This window comes from Melospiza melodia, unplaced genomic scaffold (genome assembly GCF_035770615.1).
Source record: "Melospiza melodia melodia isolate bMelMel2 unplaced genomic scaffold, bMelMel2.pri scaffold_269, whole genome shotgun sequence".
NCBI classification, from domain to species: Eukaryota; Metazoa; Chordata; class Aves; order Passeriformes; family Passerellidae; genus Melospiza; species Melospiza melodia.
In genome coordinates, this window is record NW_026948591.1 from 38,521 (window position 1) to 50,275 (window position 11,755).

An 11,755-nucleotide genomic window follows, 5' to 3' on the forward strand; every position below is an offset into this window, starting at 1 on the left:
GGCCTGAACAAAGGGGCGGGGCTAGGGAAAGCCACGCCCCTCCCCGCGCCTTAAACAGGTAATTTAAATCTCTACAAAGGGCAGGGCAGGGCTCTTAAAGGGGCCGCGCCCCCATTTCGGGGGGGCGGTTCCAGTGTCAAAAATAGAAGCTCTGGGGGGTGGGGGAGGGGCCCCAGTATGGCACTGGGGAAATGGGAGAACAAACAAACTCGGGGCCCCATAAACCTGATGTCCCCATAAACCTGGGGGGTGGGGGGCAAGCCCCCCCAAAAATGGGTGCTGAGAGCACCCCAATATCCCTGGGAAACCAAACGGGGGGAGTGGTACCAAACTGGGGACTCCCCCCACTCAAAATGCCACCACTGGGGTCCCTCAGCCTTGCTGTGTCACTGGGGGAGGGGCAACCTGACACTGGGGGGGGGGGGGCAGGGGTCCCCAAAACCGGGGTGTCACCCTGGGGTACCCCTGAATCCCCACAGTGGGGTCCTGTTGTCCCCAAACCTGGGGGGCACCCCAGAACCTCCCAGTGACTCTCAGGGGGTCCCGGGGTGCCAATCCCACCCTGGGGACCCCCCGTGCCCCTCTCCCACTACACCCAAGGCTCCATCCCCAAATCCCACTCCCCAAAGGTGCATCACCCCATCCCTCCTCCCCACCACCCCCACATCCCCCAATTTTAGTTCCCCCCTCACTTTTAGGTCCCTCATTTTCCTCTCCCCCTCCCAATTTTATTCCCACCCCAATTCCAGTTCAACCAATCACTTCCCAACCCCCCCAAATTTTGCTTCCTTTCCCATTTCCCATTTCCCTTCCCATCAACATCCCCCTTCCCCACATTTTTCACTCCCACCCCCTCCAGCTGCTCCCCCCCACCCCAAATCCCCTCCTCCCCAAATCCCAAATCCCCTCCTCCCCGTTTCCCTCAATGCCCCTCCCCTGCCAGCATTTGGCAGGGCCGGCAGCAGCGCCCCCCCCTCACCAGGACATGGCAGCGAGGGGCGGGGGGCCGGGCCGGGGGTCCCGGGCAGGGCCCGTAGGCCTCGAGATCGCAGAGCAGCTCCACCAGGTCCAGCACGGAGCGCAGGGGGGGGCGCCGGGCCAGCACCTCGTGCCCGGGTGGCACCGGGCGGCCGCGGGCGACCAGGACCCGGAATGCCAAGCCGGGGTTGAGCAGCACGGCGGCCGCGGCCATGGAGGAGCGGGGACAGCGCTGAACGAGGCGCAGCCCCCGAGCCGGGCACGGCCCGGGACCACCGTCAGCCCCCACGACCCCCCAGTGAGCCGGGAGGGGAATCTCGGCCAGTTCCTCCAGGAAGGAGCCGGGCCAGAGCTGGGGAGCGGGGGACAGCGGCAAGGGCTGTGGGGGAGAAAGGGTTCATAGGGTGGGGGGAGCACTTAAGAGACCCCCAAGAATCTCCCCAGCCAGCAGGAACCTCCTCCTTGTAAACCACCCTGCTTTGGAGACACTCCCAATAAACCCAAGGGTCATGGCCAGAGTCCCTTCGCCAACTCACCAGGACCCCAAAAACCTCCCTCAACTCCCCAAAATCCCTTTCCCAACTCACCAGGACCCCAAAAACCTCCTTCAACTCCCCAAAATCCCTTCCCCAACTCACCAGGACCCCAAAAACCTCCCTACCCTCCCCAAAATCTCCTTCCCAACTCACCAGGACCCCAAAAACCTCCCTCAACTCCCCAAAATCCCTTCCCCAACTCACCAGGACCCCAAAAACCTCCCTCAACTCCCCAAAATCCCTTTCCCAACTCACCAGGAGCCCAAAAACCTCCCCACCCTCCCCAAAATCCCTTCCCCAACTCACTAGGTCCCCAAAAACCTTCCCCCACCCAAAATCCCTTCCCCATATCACCAAGACCCCAAACCCCACTAAAGTTCCCATTTCCCAGAACCTCCCCCCTCCCAAATCCCATTAAAAGCCCCCCCAAGTTCCTCAGGACCCTCCCCAAATCCTCTGACCCCCCTTCTCTTCCTCACCACTCGGCTGCTGCCCTCCTCCTCTTCCTCCTCCTCCTCCTCACTGTCATCCAGCACCACCAGCTGGGGAGGGGGAGGCTGGGGGGGCACCTGGGGGTGAAGGCAGAGGCTCAGGACCCCCCCTCAAATCCCAGAGACCCCCCCAAACCCCACAGTTCCCCCGTTACCGGCACCAGGGACGCGCTGGGCTGCGGCTGCTCCTGCTTCACGCGGGGGGTGGCGGCGATCAGGACCCCCAAATCCCCTGGGGGGGGCTGGAAAAGGGGGGGGCAGGGGCGTTATGGGGGTCCCAGGCACTCCGAGGAGCCTCAGGGGGCGTTTGGGGGTCTCACTCACCCTTTGGGGGGCGACGCTGGGCTCCGGGGGGGCCCCTTTGAGGCGCGGGGCCGAGGCGATGAGGAGCCCCAGGCGAGGGTCCTGGGGGGCAGGGGGGGTCACGGGGGGGTCCCAGGTGTCCAGGGAGGGTCCCAGGCAGCCGGGGGGTCTCACCTCGAGGCGGGGGAGGGGTCCTGTTTCCTCCTTGATGGGGCAGAGGCGCAGGGGGGGACCCGGGAGGGGCCTGGGGCCGTTCTCAGCCCCCCCCAGTGGCTCCTCCTTCTCCTGTGGGGGAAGGGCAGGCAGGTGAGACCCCCCCCCTAATCCCCCCCACGTATCCAGGAGGAACCCCCCACCCAGAATAATGTCTGCAGAAGACCCCCCCCACCTCATCCCCCGTGGGGAAACTGAGGCACACACAAGCCTTGGGGTCATGGGGGAGGGGACTGAGGCACCTGGGGGTCTCCAAAACCCAGAGCCCCTCCCACGGGGGAGGGGGGGGCGTGGGGACACCTCGGTCCCCTCCCCTGACACCTGGGTCCCCCCGAGTGGGGAGGGTCCATGCAGAGCAAAGCAAGCACAGCCAAGGAGGGGGGAGGATTTGGGGTTATTTCTGGGGGAGGGGGACGGGGGGTGGGAGGAGCATTTTGGGGTCCCCCCTGAGCAGAGGGGGGGTCCCGTTACCTTGCGGGGGGGGCGGGGCAGGTGGCGGCGGCTCCGGGCGGCGGCGCGGGGGGGCCGGGGGGCCGGCGGCGGCGGGGCCTGGACAGGGGGAGGGGGCGGCCGCTCCAGGGGGACCCCCAGCGCCCCCCCCCCAGCGGCAGCAGCCGCCTCTGCGCCAGGAGAGAGACCTCAGAGCAGGGGGGGGCAGCGCCAAGGGGAGGGGGATGTGGATTTGGGGTGGGAGTGCCACGAATGCAGGAAGAACCCCCCGAGTGGGCCTGGCTGGCTGAGGGACCCCCACCCACTCCCCCAAAAAAGGACCCAGGGTGAGCCCCCCAAAGCCAAGCAATGCAGGAAGGACCCGGGCATTCAGGCAACCCCCCCATCCCCACCCAAAAACAAGACCCAAGTGTCCAGGTGCCACCTGCGTGCCAACCAATGCCCCCCTTCCCACCCCAAACTTGTCCAAACTGGGCTGCACCCAGCGCCGGGGTGGCCTGAACCTTGCGTGTGCCTCAGTTTCCCCGGCCAAAGGAGTCGGATCGCTGAGGAAAAGGGGGTGGAGGGGATGGCTGGGGCTCGCTGGGAGGGAGGAAGCGCTGGGGGGGCACCCACCATGGCACAGCGCAGGCACTGCCTCCAGCGGCACTTCTGGCGCTTGAGGTTCTGCCCCCCGAATTTGGGCTTGTCCCGGCAGAAGTCGCAGCGGCCGCAGTCGGCCGGGCGCCGGCAGGCTGCGCACACCCCGCAGCGCCGGCTGGCCCGGCTCCGCGCCCCCCGCTGCCGACAGAGAGCGGCGTCACCCCCGCGTCCCCAACTGTCCCCAGGGCCTGCCGCAGTGCGGGGGGTCCCCAGGGCCTGCCCAGTGGCGCGGGGTTAGTGCGGGAGCAGCTATGAGGAGCGTTACGGTAGATGTGGCGGTGTTAGGGGTATTACGGCAGCCAGGCAGCAAATGCAGGTTAGGACGAGCATTCCAGTAGGAGCAGCTATTAGAGGCATTACGGTATCCGAACCCCAGTATTTGGGGCATTGTGGTATCTGCACCATTATATTAGAGACATTATGATACGTGAGCCCCACTATTTGGGGTATTACGGTATCTGCACCATTATATTAGAGACATTATGATACGTGAGCCCCGTTATTTGGGGTATTACGGTATCTGCACCCTGCTATTAGAGGCATTATGGTATCTGAACCCCAGTATTTGGGGCATTACGGTATCTGCACCATTATATTAGAGACATTATGATACGTGAGCCCCACTATTTGGGGTATTACGGTATCTGCACCCTGCTATTAGAGACATTATGGTATCTGAACCCCAGTATTTGGGGCATTGTGGTATCTGCACCATTATATTAGAGACATTATGATACGTGAGCCCCACTATTTGGGGTATTACGGTATCTGCACCCTGCTATTAGAGACATTATGGTATCTGAGGCCCAGTATTTGGGACATTATGGTATCTGCACCCCACCATTAGAGTCGTTACGGTATGTGAGCCCTGCTATTACAGGCATTACAGTACCTGCACTCTGCTATTAGAGGTATTATGGTATCTGCACCCCGCTATTAGAACCGTTACGGTATCTGCCCCACCATTTGGGGCATTACAGTGTCTACACACTGCTATTAGAGGCATTACGGTATGTGAGCCCCACTATCTGGGGCATTATGGTACCTGAGCCCCATTAGTAGAAACATTACAGTACGTGAGCCCCACTATTAGAAGTATTACGGTATGCACCCTCCTATTAGCACCATTACGGTATCTGAGCCCCAGTATTTGGGGCATTATGGTATCTGAGCAAGGCTACTTGGGGCATTACGGTATCTGAGCCCCAGTATTGCTACCTTAAGTCCTGCTGTTAAACCTGAAGTGGTTACTAGGAGAATTACGGTAACCAAACCCCGCTATATTAGACATTTTGGGGTACCTGAACCCTATTACTTGGAACATTACGGTGCCCCAGCCCCACAGCCAGGGTTGTTCAGATCCCACCATCAGCTGTTAAAAGTTTTTGGGGTGTCACAATGACCTGGCCCCAGCATTAGGGGTACTACGGTACTGGCACCCCAATATCTGCGTGGTTTGAATGTGCTGAACCCCAATATTCAGCCTTTGAACGGCTCATGGGATAATTACAGTACCTGCACCCCATTATTGCAAGGCCTGAATCCCAATACTAGCAGCTGGCACAGCCTTTAAAAAATGTATAGTATTTGCACCCCATTATTCTGGGTCCTAAAAATCAGCAATATGTGCTGGAACAGCCACTAGGATCATTACGGTACCCGCACCCCAATACTGCCCCCTTTTACAGGCCCCTATATTCAGGGCATTACGGCTTCCCCCCTGCCCCAATAGCTGCTCTTGGGAGGGGCGTGGCCATTGATGGAGGGGTGGGGCTATGAGACAGGGGGCGGGATTACAGTCTGTTACTCACCCCGCGGGGCCCAGGGGCCTTCTGGGCTCGCCCCGGCTTCTTCTTCTCCTTGCCCTTGTTCAGCAGCTTCTGGGAGGGAGGGGGGGTTTGTGGGGGGGAGGTCCAGGTGTGCCCAGGTGTGCCCAGGGGGGTCCCACTCACTCTGTGCCTGGCGCTGGAGGCGTCGCTGGGCTCCCGCTCCACGAGAGGCTTCCATTTCTGGGGGGAGAAATGGGGCTGAGGGGGGCACTTTGGGGGTCCCCCAGAACACCCGGGGGTCTCCACTGTGCCACTGCCCACAGGTGTGGGGGTCTCACACTCACCTCTGTCAGGGGCCGGGGGCTCTGCGGCTTCTTGGCCACCTTGGCTTTCTAGGGGGGACACAGGGTGACGGGTCAGCAGGGGACAAAGGGTGGGGGACACACCAGGGTGACACCGGGGTGGGCACTGGGGGTCCTAGGGGTGGCAGGGGTGACACTGGGGGGGCTCTGGGGGGACAGTCCCACCTTGGGGCGCAGGCAGCGGCGCCGCAGGCAGCGCCACTGGCGCTTGAGGCCGGGCTGCAGGCGCCGCAGGCAGATGCAGCAGCTGCCGCAGTCCTCGGTGCTCAGGCAGCCGGCGCAGGAGCCGCAGCCCAGGCCCTGTGGGGACAAAACACAGGAAAATATGGGATAAAAAACATGGCATAACACTCGAGGGTACAGGAGAACAAGGGAATGGGACAGAGGGACAAGGCAGGAGTGTCAGCCCAGGCCCTGTGGGGACAAAACACAGGAAAATATGGGATAATATGGGATAACAAACATGGGATAACACTCGAGGGTACAGGAGAACAAGGGAATGGGACAGAGGGACAAGGCAGGAGTGTCAGCCCAGGCCCTGCGGGGACAAAACACAGGGAAATATGGGATAAAACCATGGGATAACACTCGAGGGTATAGGAGGATGTGGGTGAATGAGCAGCCTCCGACAAGGGAATGGGACAGAGGGACAAGGCAGGAGTGTCAGCCCAGGCACTGTGGGGACAAAACACAGGAAAATATGGGATAATATGGGATAGCAAACATGGGGATAACACTCGAGGGTACAGGAGAACAAGGGAATGGGACAGAGGGACAAGGCAGGAGTGTCAGCCCAGGCCCTGTGGGGACAAAACAGAGGAAAATACAGGATAATATGGGATAACAAACATGGGGATAACACTCGAGGGTACAGGAGTACAAGGGAATGGGACAGAGGGACAAGGCAGGAGTGTCAGCCCAGGCCCTGCGGGGACAAAACACAGGAAAATATGGGAAAATATGGGATAACAAACATGGCATAACACTCGAGGGTATAGGAGGATGTGGGTGAATGAGCAGCCACAGACAAGGGCCAGGGGACAAGGCAGGAGCCACAGCCAAGGCCCTGTGGGGACACAGTGTTACCCAGGAGAGCAAGGAAAACATGGGGAAATGTGGGAAAATATGGGGAAACACAGGAAAACACAGGAAAATATGGGATAACGTGGGAAAATATGGGATAACGAGCATGGGATAACACAAGAGGATATAGGAGAACATGAGCGAAGGAGCAGCCACAGACAAGGGACAGAGGGACAGGGGACAGGACAAGGCAGGAGCTGCAGCCCAGGCTCTGCAGGGAGATGGGCAGGAGGTGAAACACCACAAAATAAAGTGGGAAAATATGGGATAACATGGGTGAACACGGAATAACGTGGTTTAACAGGGAATAAAGTGGAATAACACACAATAACGTGAGATAACAGGGATAAAAGGCGATACTGTAAAATAACGTGGGGTATCAGTCACGCACAGTAACACTGGTAATGTTAATTAACACAGATTAATGCTAATTAACACAGCGCCACGTGCATCCTCAATGAAGGAGAGGACACAGAGGTGACAAAGGTGACATGGGGGACACACAGCTTTGTGGTGACAGAGGAGGTGACAGTGACATGGGGAGAGGGAGGATTATGGTGACATGGGGGGGTGACAGTGACACTGAGGGGGTGCTGGTGACACTTGGGGGGTAACAGTGACACCAAGGGGAGTGACAGTGACACCGAGGGAGAGAGGGTTACAGTGACATCAGGGGGGTGGCACTGACATGGGGAGTGCTGTGACAGCAGGGTGGGTGCCGGTGACACCGAGAGGGGTGACAATGACAAGGGGGTGCCGGTACCTTCTTGACGATGCGCAGGCAGCGGCGCAGGAGGCACTTGGGGGTCCGGCCGGGCCCGGAGGGGCCCCCGGGGGGGCTGCGGGCACAGGCGCTGCAGATGCCACAATCCTCGGGGATGCGGCAGGCCTGGCACGTGCCACAGCCCACCCGCTGTGGGGAGGGGGTGTCAGAGCTCTGGGGGATCCCCAAACCCTCCCTGAGGGATCTGGGGAATGCCCAAGGGCACCATTTCCGTCCCTGAGGGATTGGGGGTACCTTGTAGAATCGCTGCTCCCGGTTGAAGTCTCGTCTCTGGGCTGGGGGAGGTGGAGGAGGGGGGTCAGGGTCACCCCAACTTTGCTGGGATCCCTCCCTGACCCCCCTCCCAAACTCCTTCCCCACCCCCAGAAAGGTCCAAAGCAGAGGGCAAGGGGGGCAGGGAAGAACCAGGAAGGAGGAGGAGGAATGGGAAGCTGGAATAAAATTATAATTACAAGGCTGAAACAATTCAGGGAATGATGATGATGATGGAGGGAAAAAACCCAGGGAATGAAGGACAAGAAGAACAGGAAAATAAGGAAGAGGATAAAACACAAAAAGCTCTGAGAGAGCTGAAGAAAGTTAGAAAAAGACTCAGAGAAGGAGGAGGAGCATGAAAAGGATGAGGAGGAGCACGAGGAGGATGAGGAGGAAGGCACTGAGGCCAAAGCTCACCACGGCAGTCGGGGCAGAGCCAGCGGCAGCGGCGCTGAGGGGGCAGGGACACCCCTGGGAAGAGGGTCTGGCAGCCAGCACACAGCCTGCAGAGGAGAGAGTGGCATTTTTGGGGGTGCCAGGGGGACCCCAACACCCTCACTGTCCTCCACAATCCCACAGCCCCCCTGAGGGAAACCCCCCACTCTGAATTTCTCCCCAGGGATCCCCCAAAGTCCCCCGAGGGACCCCAATCCCTCTCTCCTGGGGTCACTCCCCACTCCTGGGACCCCTCCCCCACACCTAAAGGACCCCCAGGGACCCCCCCCCTTCCCCCACTCACGCCATCACCCCATCCTGGGGGGGCTCCAGGGGCGGCCGCTTCCGGGTCCGGCGATGGGGGGGCTCCCTCAGGGGCGTGGCCATGGATGAAGAGGGCGTGGCCTGGCTGGGGATGGGCAGGGCCTGACCTGGTGAGGGTGGGGCCTTCTCGGTCTCAGCCCCGCCCACCTCCACCTCCACCTCCTCTTCCTCCTTTGTGAAGATTTTGGGGGGCTCTGGGAGGGGCCCGGCGGGCAGGTGCCATTTGGGGCTCTTCCTGGTCTGAAAAGCAGAAAATGGGGAGGTCATAACAATCCCTTGTGATCCCCCTCATTCCTGTTCCTCCCCAATTTAAGGACCCCTTGTTTCCCCCCCCAATTCAGGTTCTCCTCAACCTCATTTCGAGGAGCTCCTTTTGCCCCATCTCTTTATTCCACCCCCAATCCCTTTCTTGTTATGGGGCTCCCACCCCAAGGTGGGAGAGCTGCAGGTTTCCCTCCCTTTTTGGGATTTTTGTGCCCCTCCCGTGGTTTTTAGGGTCCCATCCCCCGTACCCGAGTGGGGCCAGGTCGCTGCTGCCCCGATTTGAAGTCGAAGTTGCTCAGGTCATGCCCAGGGCCCAGGAACCGTCGCAGCTCGATCTTACTGCGGAACTTCTGCCCTGTGGGGCTGCCGAGGGGTAGGGTCAGAGGGGACCCAAAATACCCAGGAATGGCCCCAAAACCCCACGGGGACCGCTGAGCCTGGGGGAGTACCCAAATGCCAAAGGGAGAGTGGGAAAGGGGGACCAAACAGAGCTCAGGGGAACCCAAAACTCTCAAAAAGGACCCACCGAGCCCCAAAATAGCTTGGAAAACTTGGAGAGGAATGGGAATATTTGGGGAAAGGGGCTCTGAGGTGGCCCTGGGGAGATCCTGGAGGGGGTGGAGGGGGAGATGGGAGAGGGGCTCTGAAATCCCCCTTGAAACACCACCGGGGGGTGAGGGGGAAGCCCATAAATGGACACGGGATGGGGTCTAGGAGGGGAGAAAAGGCAGAGCCGGCCCCACCCGCAGTCCCGTGGGGTAGGGAGGGGAGAATTGGGGGTTTTTGGGGAGAGGCACCTCCTGTAGTAGGTGTCGCTGCGGCCGCTGGTGGCCCCGGATTTCCGAAAAGCTTCGCGGCGCTGCCAGCCCGGGCCCAGCGCCGGGCACTCGGCCCAGCCCTCCGCCATCCTGCGGGGGGGCTGAGAGCCCCGGGGAGAGGGTGGGGAGGGGGTCACGACCGGCGCCGAGAGCCCGAACAGCCCCGGACCCCGCCCCTAAACAACGCCCGGCCCCGCCCCCAAACACAGCCCGGCCCCGCCCCCTCCCCACGTGACCCCGTCCTCCCCTCCCCCACCGCCAGGGCTCCCCCTCCCCCACACAAACACAGCTCCGGGTCCGCCCCTCCCCCGCAAGGACACCCCCAAAACTGCCCCGGAGTTCCGCCCCCAACCACAAAAACCTCCCAAGCGGTGCCTCCCCCACGCCAAAGTGTCCCTTCCCCTCACAAACTGCCCCTTCGCCTCAAAAACTGCCCTCAAACCGCCCCTCCCCGTCACAAACTGCCCCCAAAACTGCCCCTTCCCCTTATTAGCATCCCCCAAAACTGCCCCCTTTTCCTCAGAAACTGCCCTCAAAACTGCCCCTCCCCCTCATAAACTGCCCCCAAAACTGCCCCTCCCCAGCACAAACTGCCCCAAAACTGCCCCTTTTCCTCACAAACTGCTTTCAAACCGCCCCTTCCCCTCACAAACTGCCCCCAAAACTGCCCCTTCCCCTTATTAACATCCCCCAAAACTGCCCCTTTTCCTCAGAAACAAACCCCAAAACTGCCCCTTTTCCTCAGAAACAAACCCCAAAACTGTCCCTTTTCCTCAGAAACTGCCCTCAAAACTGCCCCTCCCCCTCAAAAACTGCCCTCAAACCGCCCCTCCCCGTCACAAACTGCCCCCAAAACTGCCCCTTCCCCTTATTAACATCCCCCAAAACTGCCCCTTTTCCTCAGAAACAAACCCCAAAACTGCCCCTTTTCCTCAGAAACTGCCCTCAAAACTGCCCCTCCCCCTCATAAACTGCCCCCAAAATTGCCCCTCCCCAGCACAAACTGCCCCAAAACTGCCCCTTTTCCTCACAAACTGCTTTCAAACCGCCCCTTCCCCTCACAAACTGCCCCCAAAACTGCCCCCTTTCCTCACAAACTGCCCGCAAGCTGCCCCTCCCCCGCACAAACTGCCCCCAAAACTGCCCCTTTTCCTCAAAAACTGCCCCCAAAACCGCCCCTCCGCCTCACAAACTGCCTCCAAATTGCCCTTCCCCCTGAGAAACAACCCCAAAACCGCCCCTTCCCCCACACGAACCCACCTCAGCCGCCCCCCCCCCCTCCCTCACGGCTCGCCCGTCCCCACAGGCCGCGTCTCCCCGCTCGGATCCCTCTCGCTCCCCGTTCCTCGCTCAGCCCCGTTGCAGTCCCGCACCCCTCCGGCCCCTCACCGTTCCCATCCGCCCCCGCCTGTGGCGCAGCTCTTCCTCTTCCTCCTCCTCTTCCTCCTCCTCTTCCTCCAGCGACGCCGCGAGGCCGCGGGGGGCGGGACCCCGAGCCGGAAGCGGAAACGCCGGGCGGGAAAAGCAGTGGGCGGGGGATGCGGACACGTGAAGCGGAATGGACCAATTGGAAAGGGCAGAACCAGGGAGGGGCGGGGCGATACGCGACCTGTGAAGAGGGCGAGGCATGTGACTGCCGGGCACGTGACGCCAGGAGTGAGGGGATATGTTAATGAGCTCTGTGTGGGCGTGGCTATGCTAATTAGCCCTGAGCGTTCCCCTGGGGCCTTTTGGGGCCCTTTCCCCTGCCCAGGACCCCCCTGACCCCCCCTAAAGGACCCCCCGAAACAGCCAGAGAGCCCTCCCAGCCCCACCACGACCCTCAGCACCCCCCAAAAACTGCCAGGGACCCCTCAATCTCCCCAAGGATGCTGCTCCCATTTCCCCCCCATCCACAACCCCCTCCAAAGGGACCCCCCAAAACAGCCAGAGACCCCTCCCAACCCCCCCATGGTTGCTGCTCCCATTTCCAGCCCCTCCACCCCCTAAGGACCCCCCAACCTTCTCAGGACCCCCCAGCTGCCCCAAGGCCAGAGAAGAGATCCCCA

At 60.9% G+C, this 11,755-nt stretch overlaps 1 protein-coding gene across 3 annotated transcripts; it reads right to left on the reverse strand.

Annotated features, from left to right (window-relative positions):
• Window positions 1–910: 910 nt before the first annotated feature.
• Window positions 911–11,189, reverse strand: LOC134433814 (methyl-CpG-binding domain protein 1-like). Of its 3 annotated transcripts, none has more exons than XM_063182521.1 (16): window positions 11,097–11,189; window positions 9,687–9,808; window positions 9,138–9,252; window positions 8,606–8,865; window positions 8,284–8,369; window positions 7,846–7,886; window positions 7,591–7,740; window positions 5,910–6,044; window positions 5,727–5,774; window positions 5,566–5,622; window positions 5,425–5,490; window positions 2,483–2,593; window positions 2,330–2,410; window positions 2,161–2,247; window positions 1,994–2,083; window positions 911–1,357 (listed from the first exon to the last, which is right to left on the reverse strand). In XM_063182521.1, exons 1-16 carry the CDS (start codon window positions 11,103–11,105, stop codon window positions 923–925), a joined length of 1,893 nt encoding a protein of 630 aa, XP_063038591.1. In that variant the 5' UTR covers window positions 11,106–11,189; the 3' UTR covers window positions 911–922. The 3 variants fall into 3 exon arrangements, with proteins under 3 accessions (XP_063038591.1, XP_063038590.1, XP_063038592.1); XM_063182520.1 differs by having other exon boundaries at window positions 5,425–5,493; XM_063182522.1 differs by lacking the exon at window positions 5,425–5,490.
• Between the last annotated feature and the right edge of the window lie 566 nt (window positions 11,190–11,755).

Bases quoted from the DNA above. Each gene is read 5' to 3' on its own strand.
- LOC134433814 (XM_063182520.1), bottom strand. The intron at 7,741-7,845 runs GTACCCCCAATC...CCCTCCCCACAG, and splicing joins GGGAGCAGCGATTCTACAAG to CGGGTGGGCTGTGGCACGTG. The intron at 2,411-2,482 runs GTGAGACCCCCC...CCTGCCCCCCAG, and splicing joins GACCCCTCCCCCGCCTCGAG to GACCCTCGCCTGGGGCTCCT.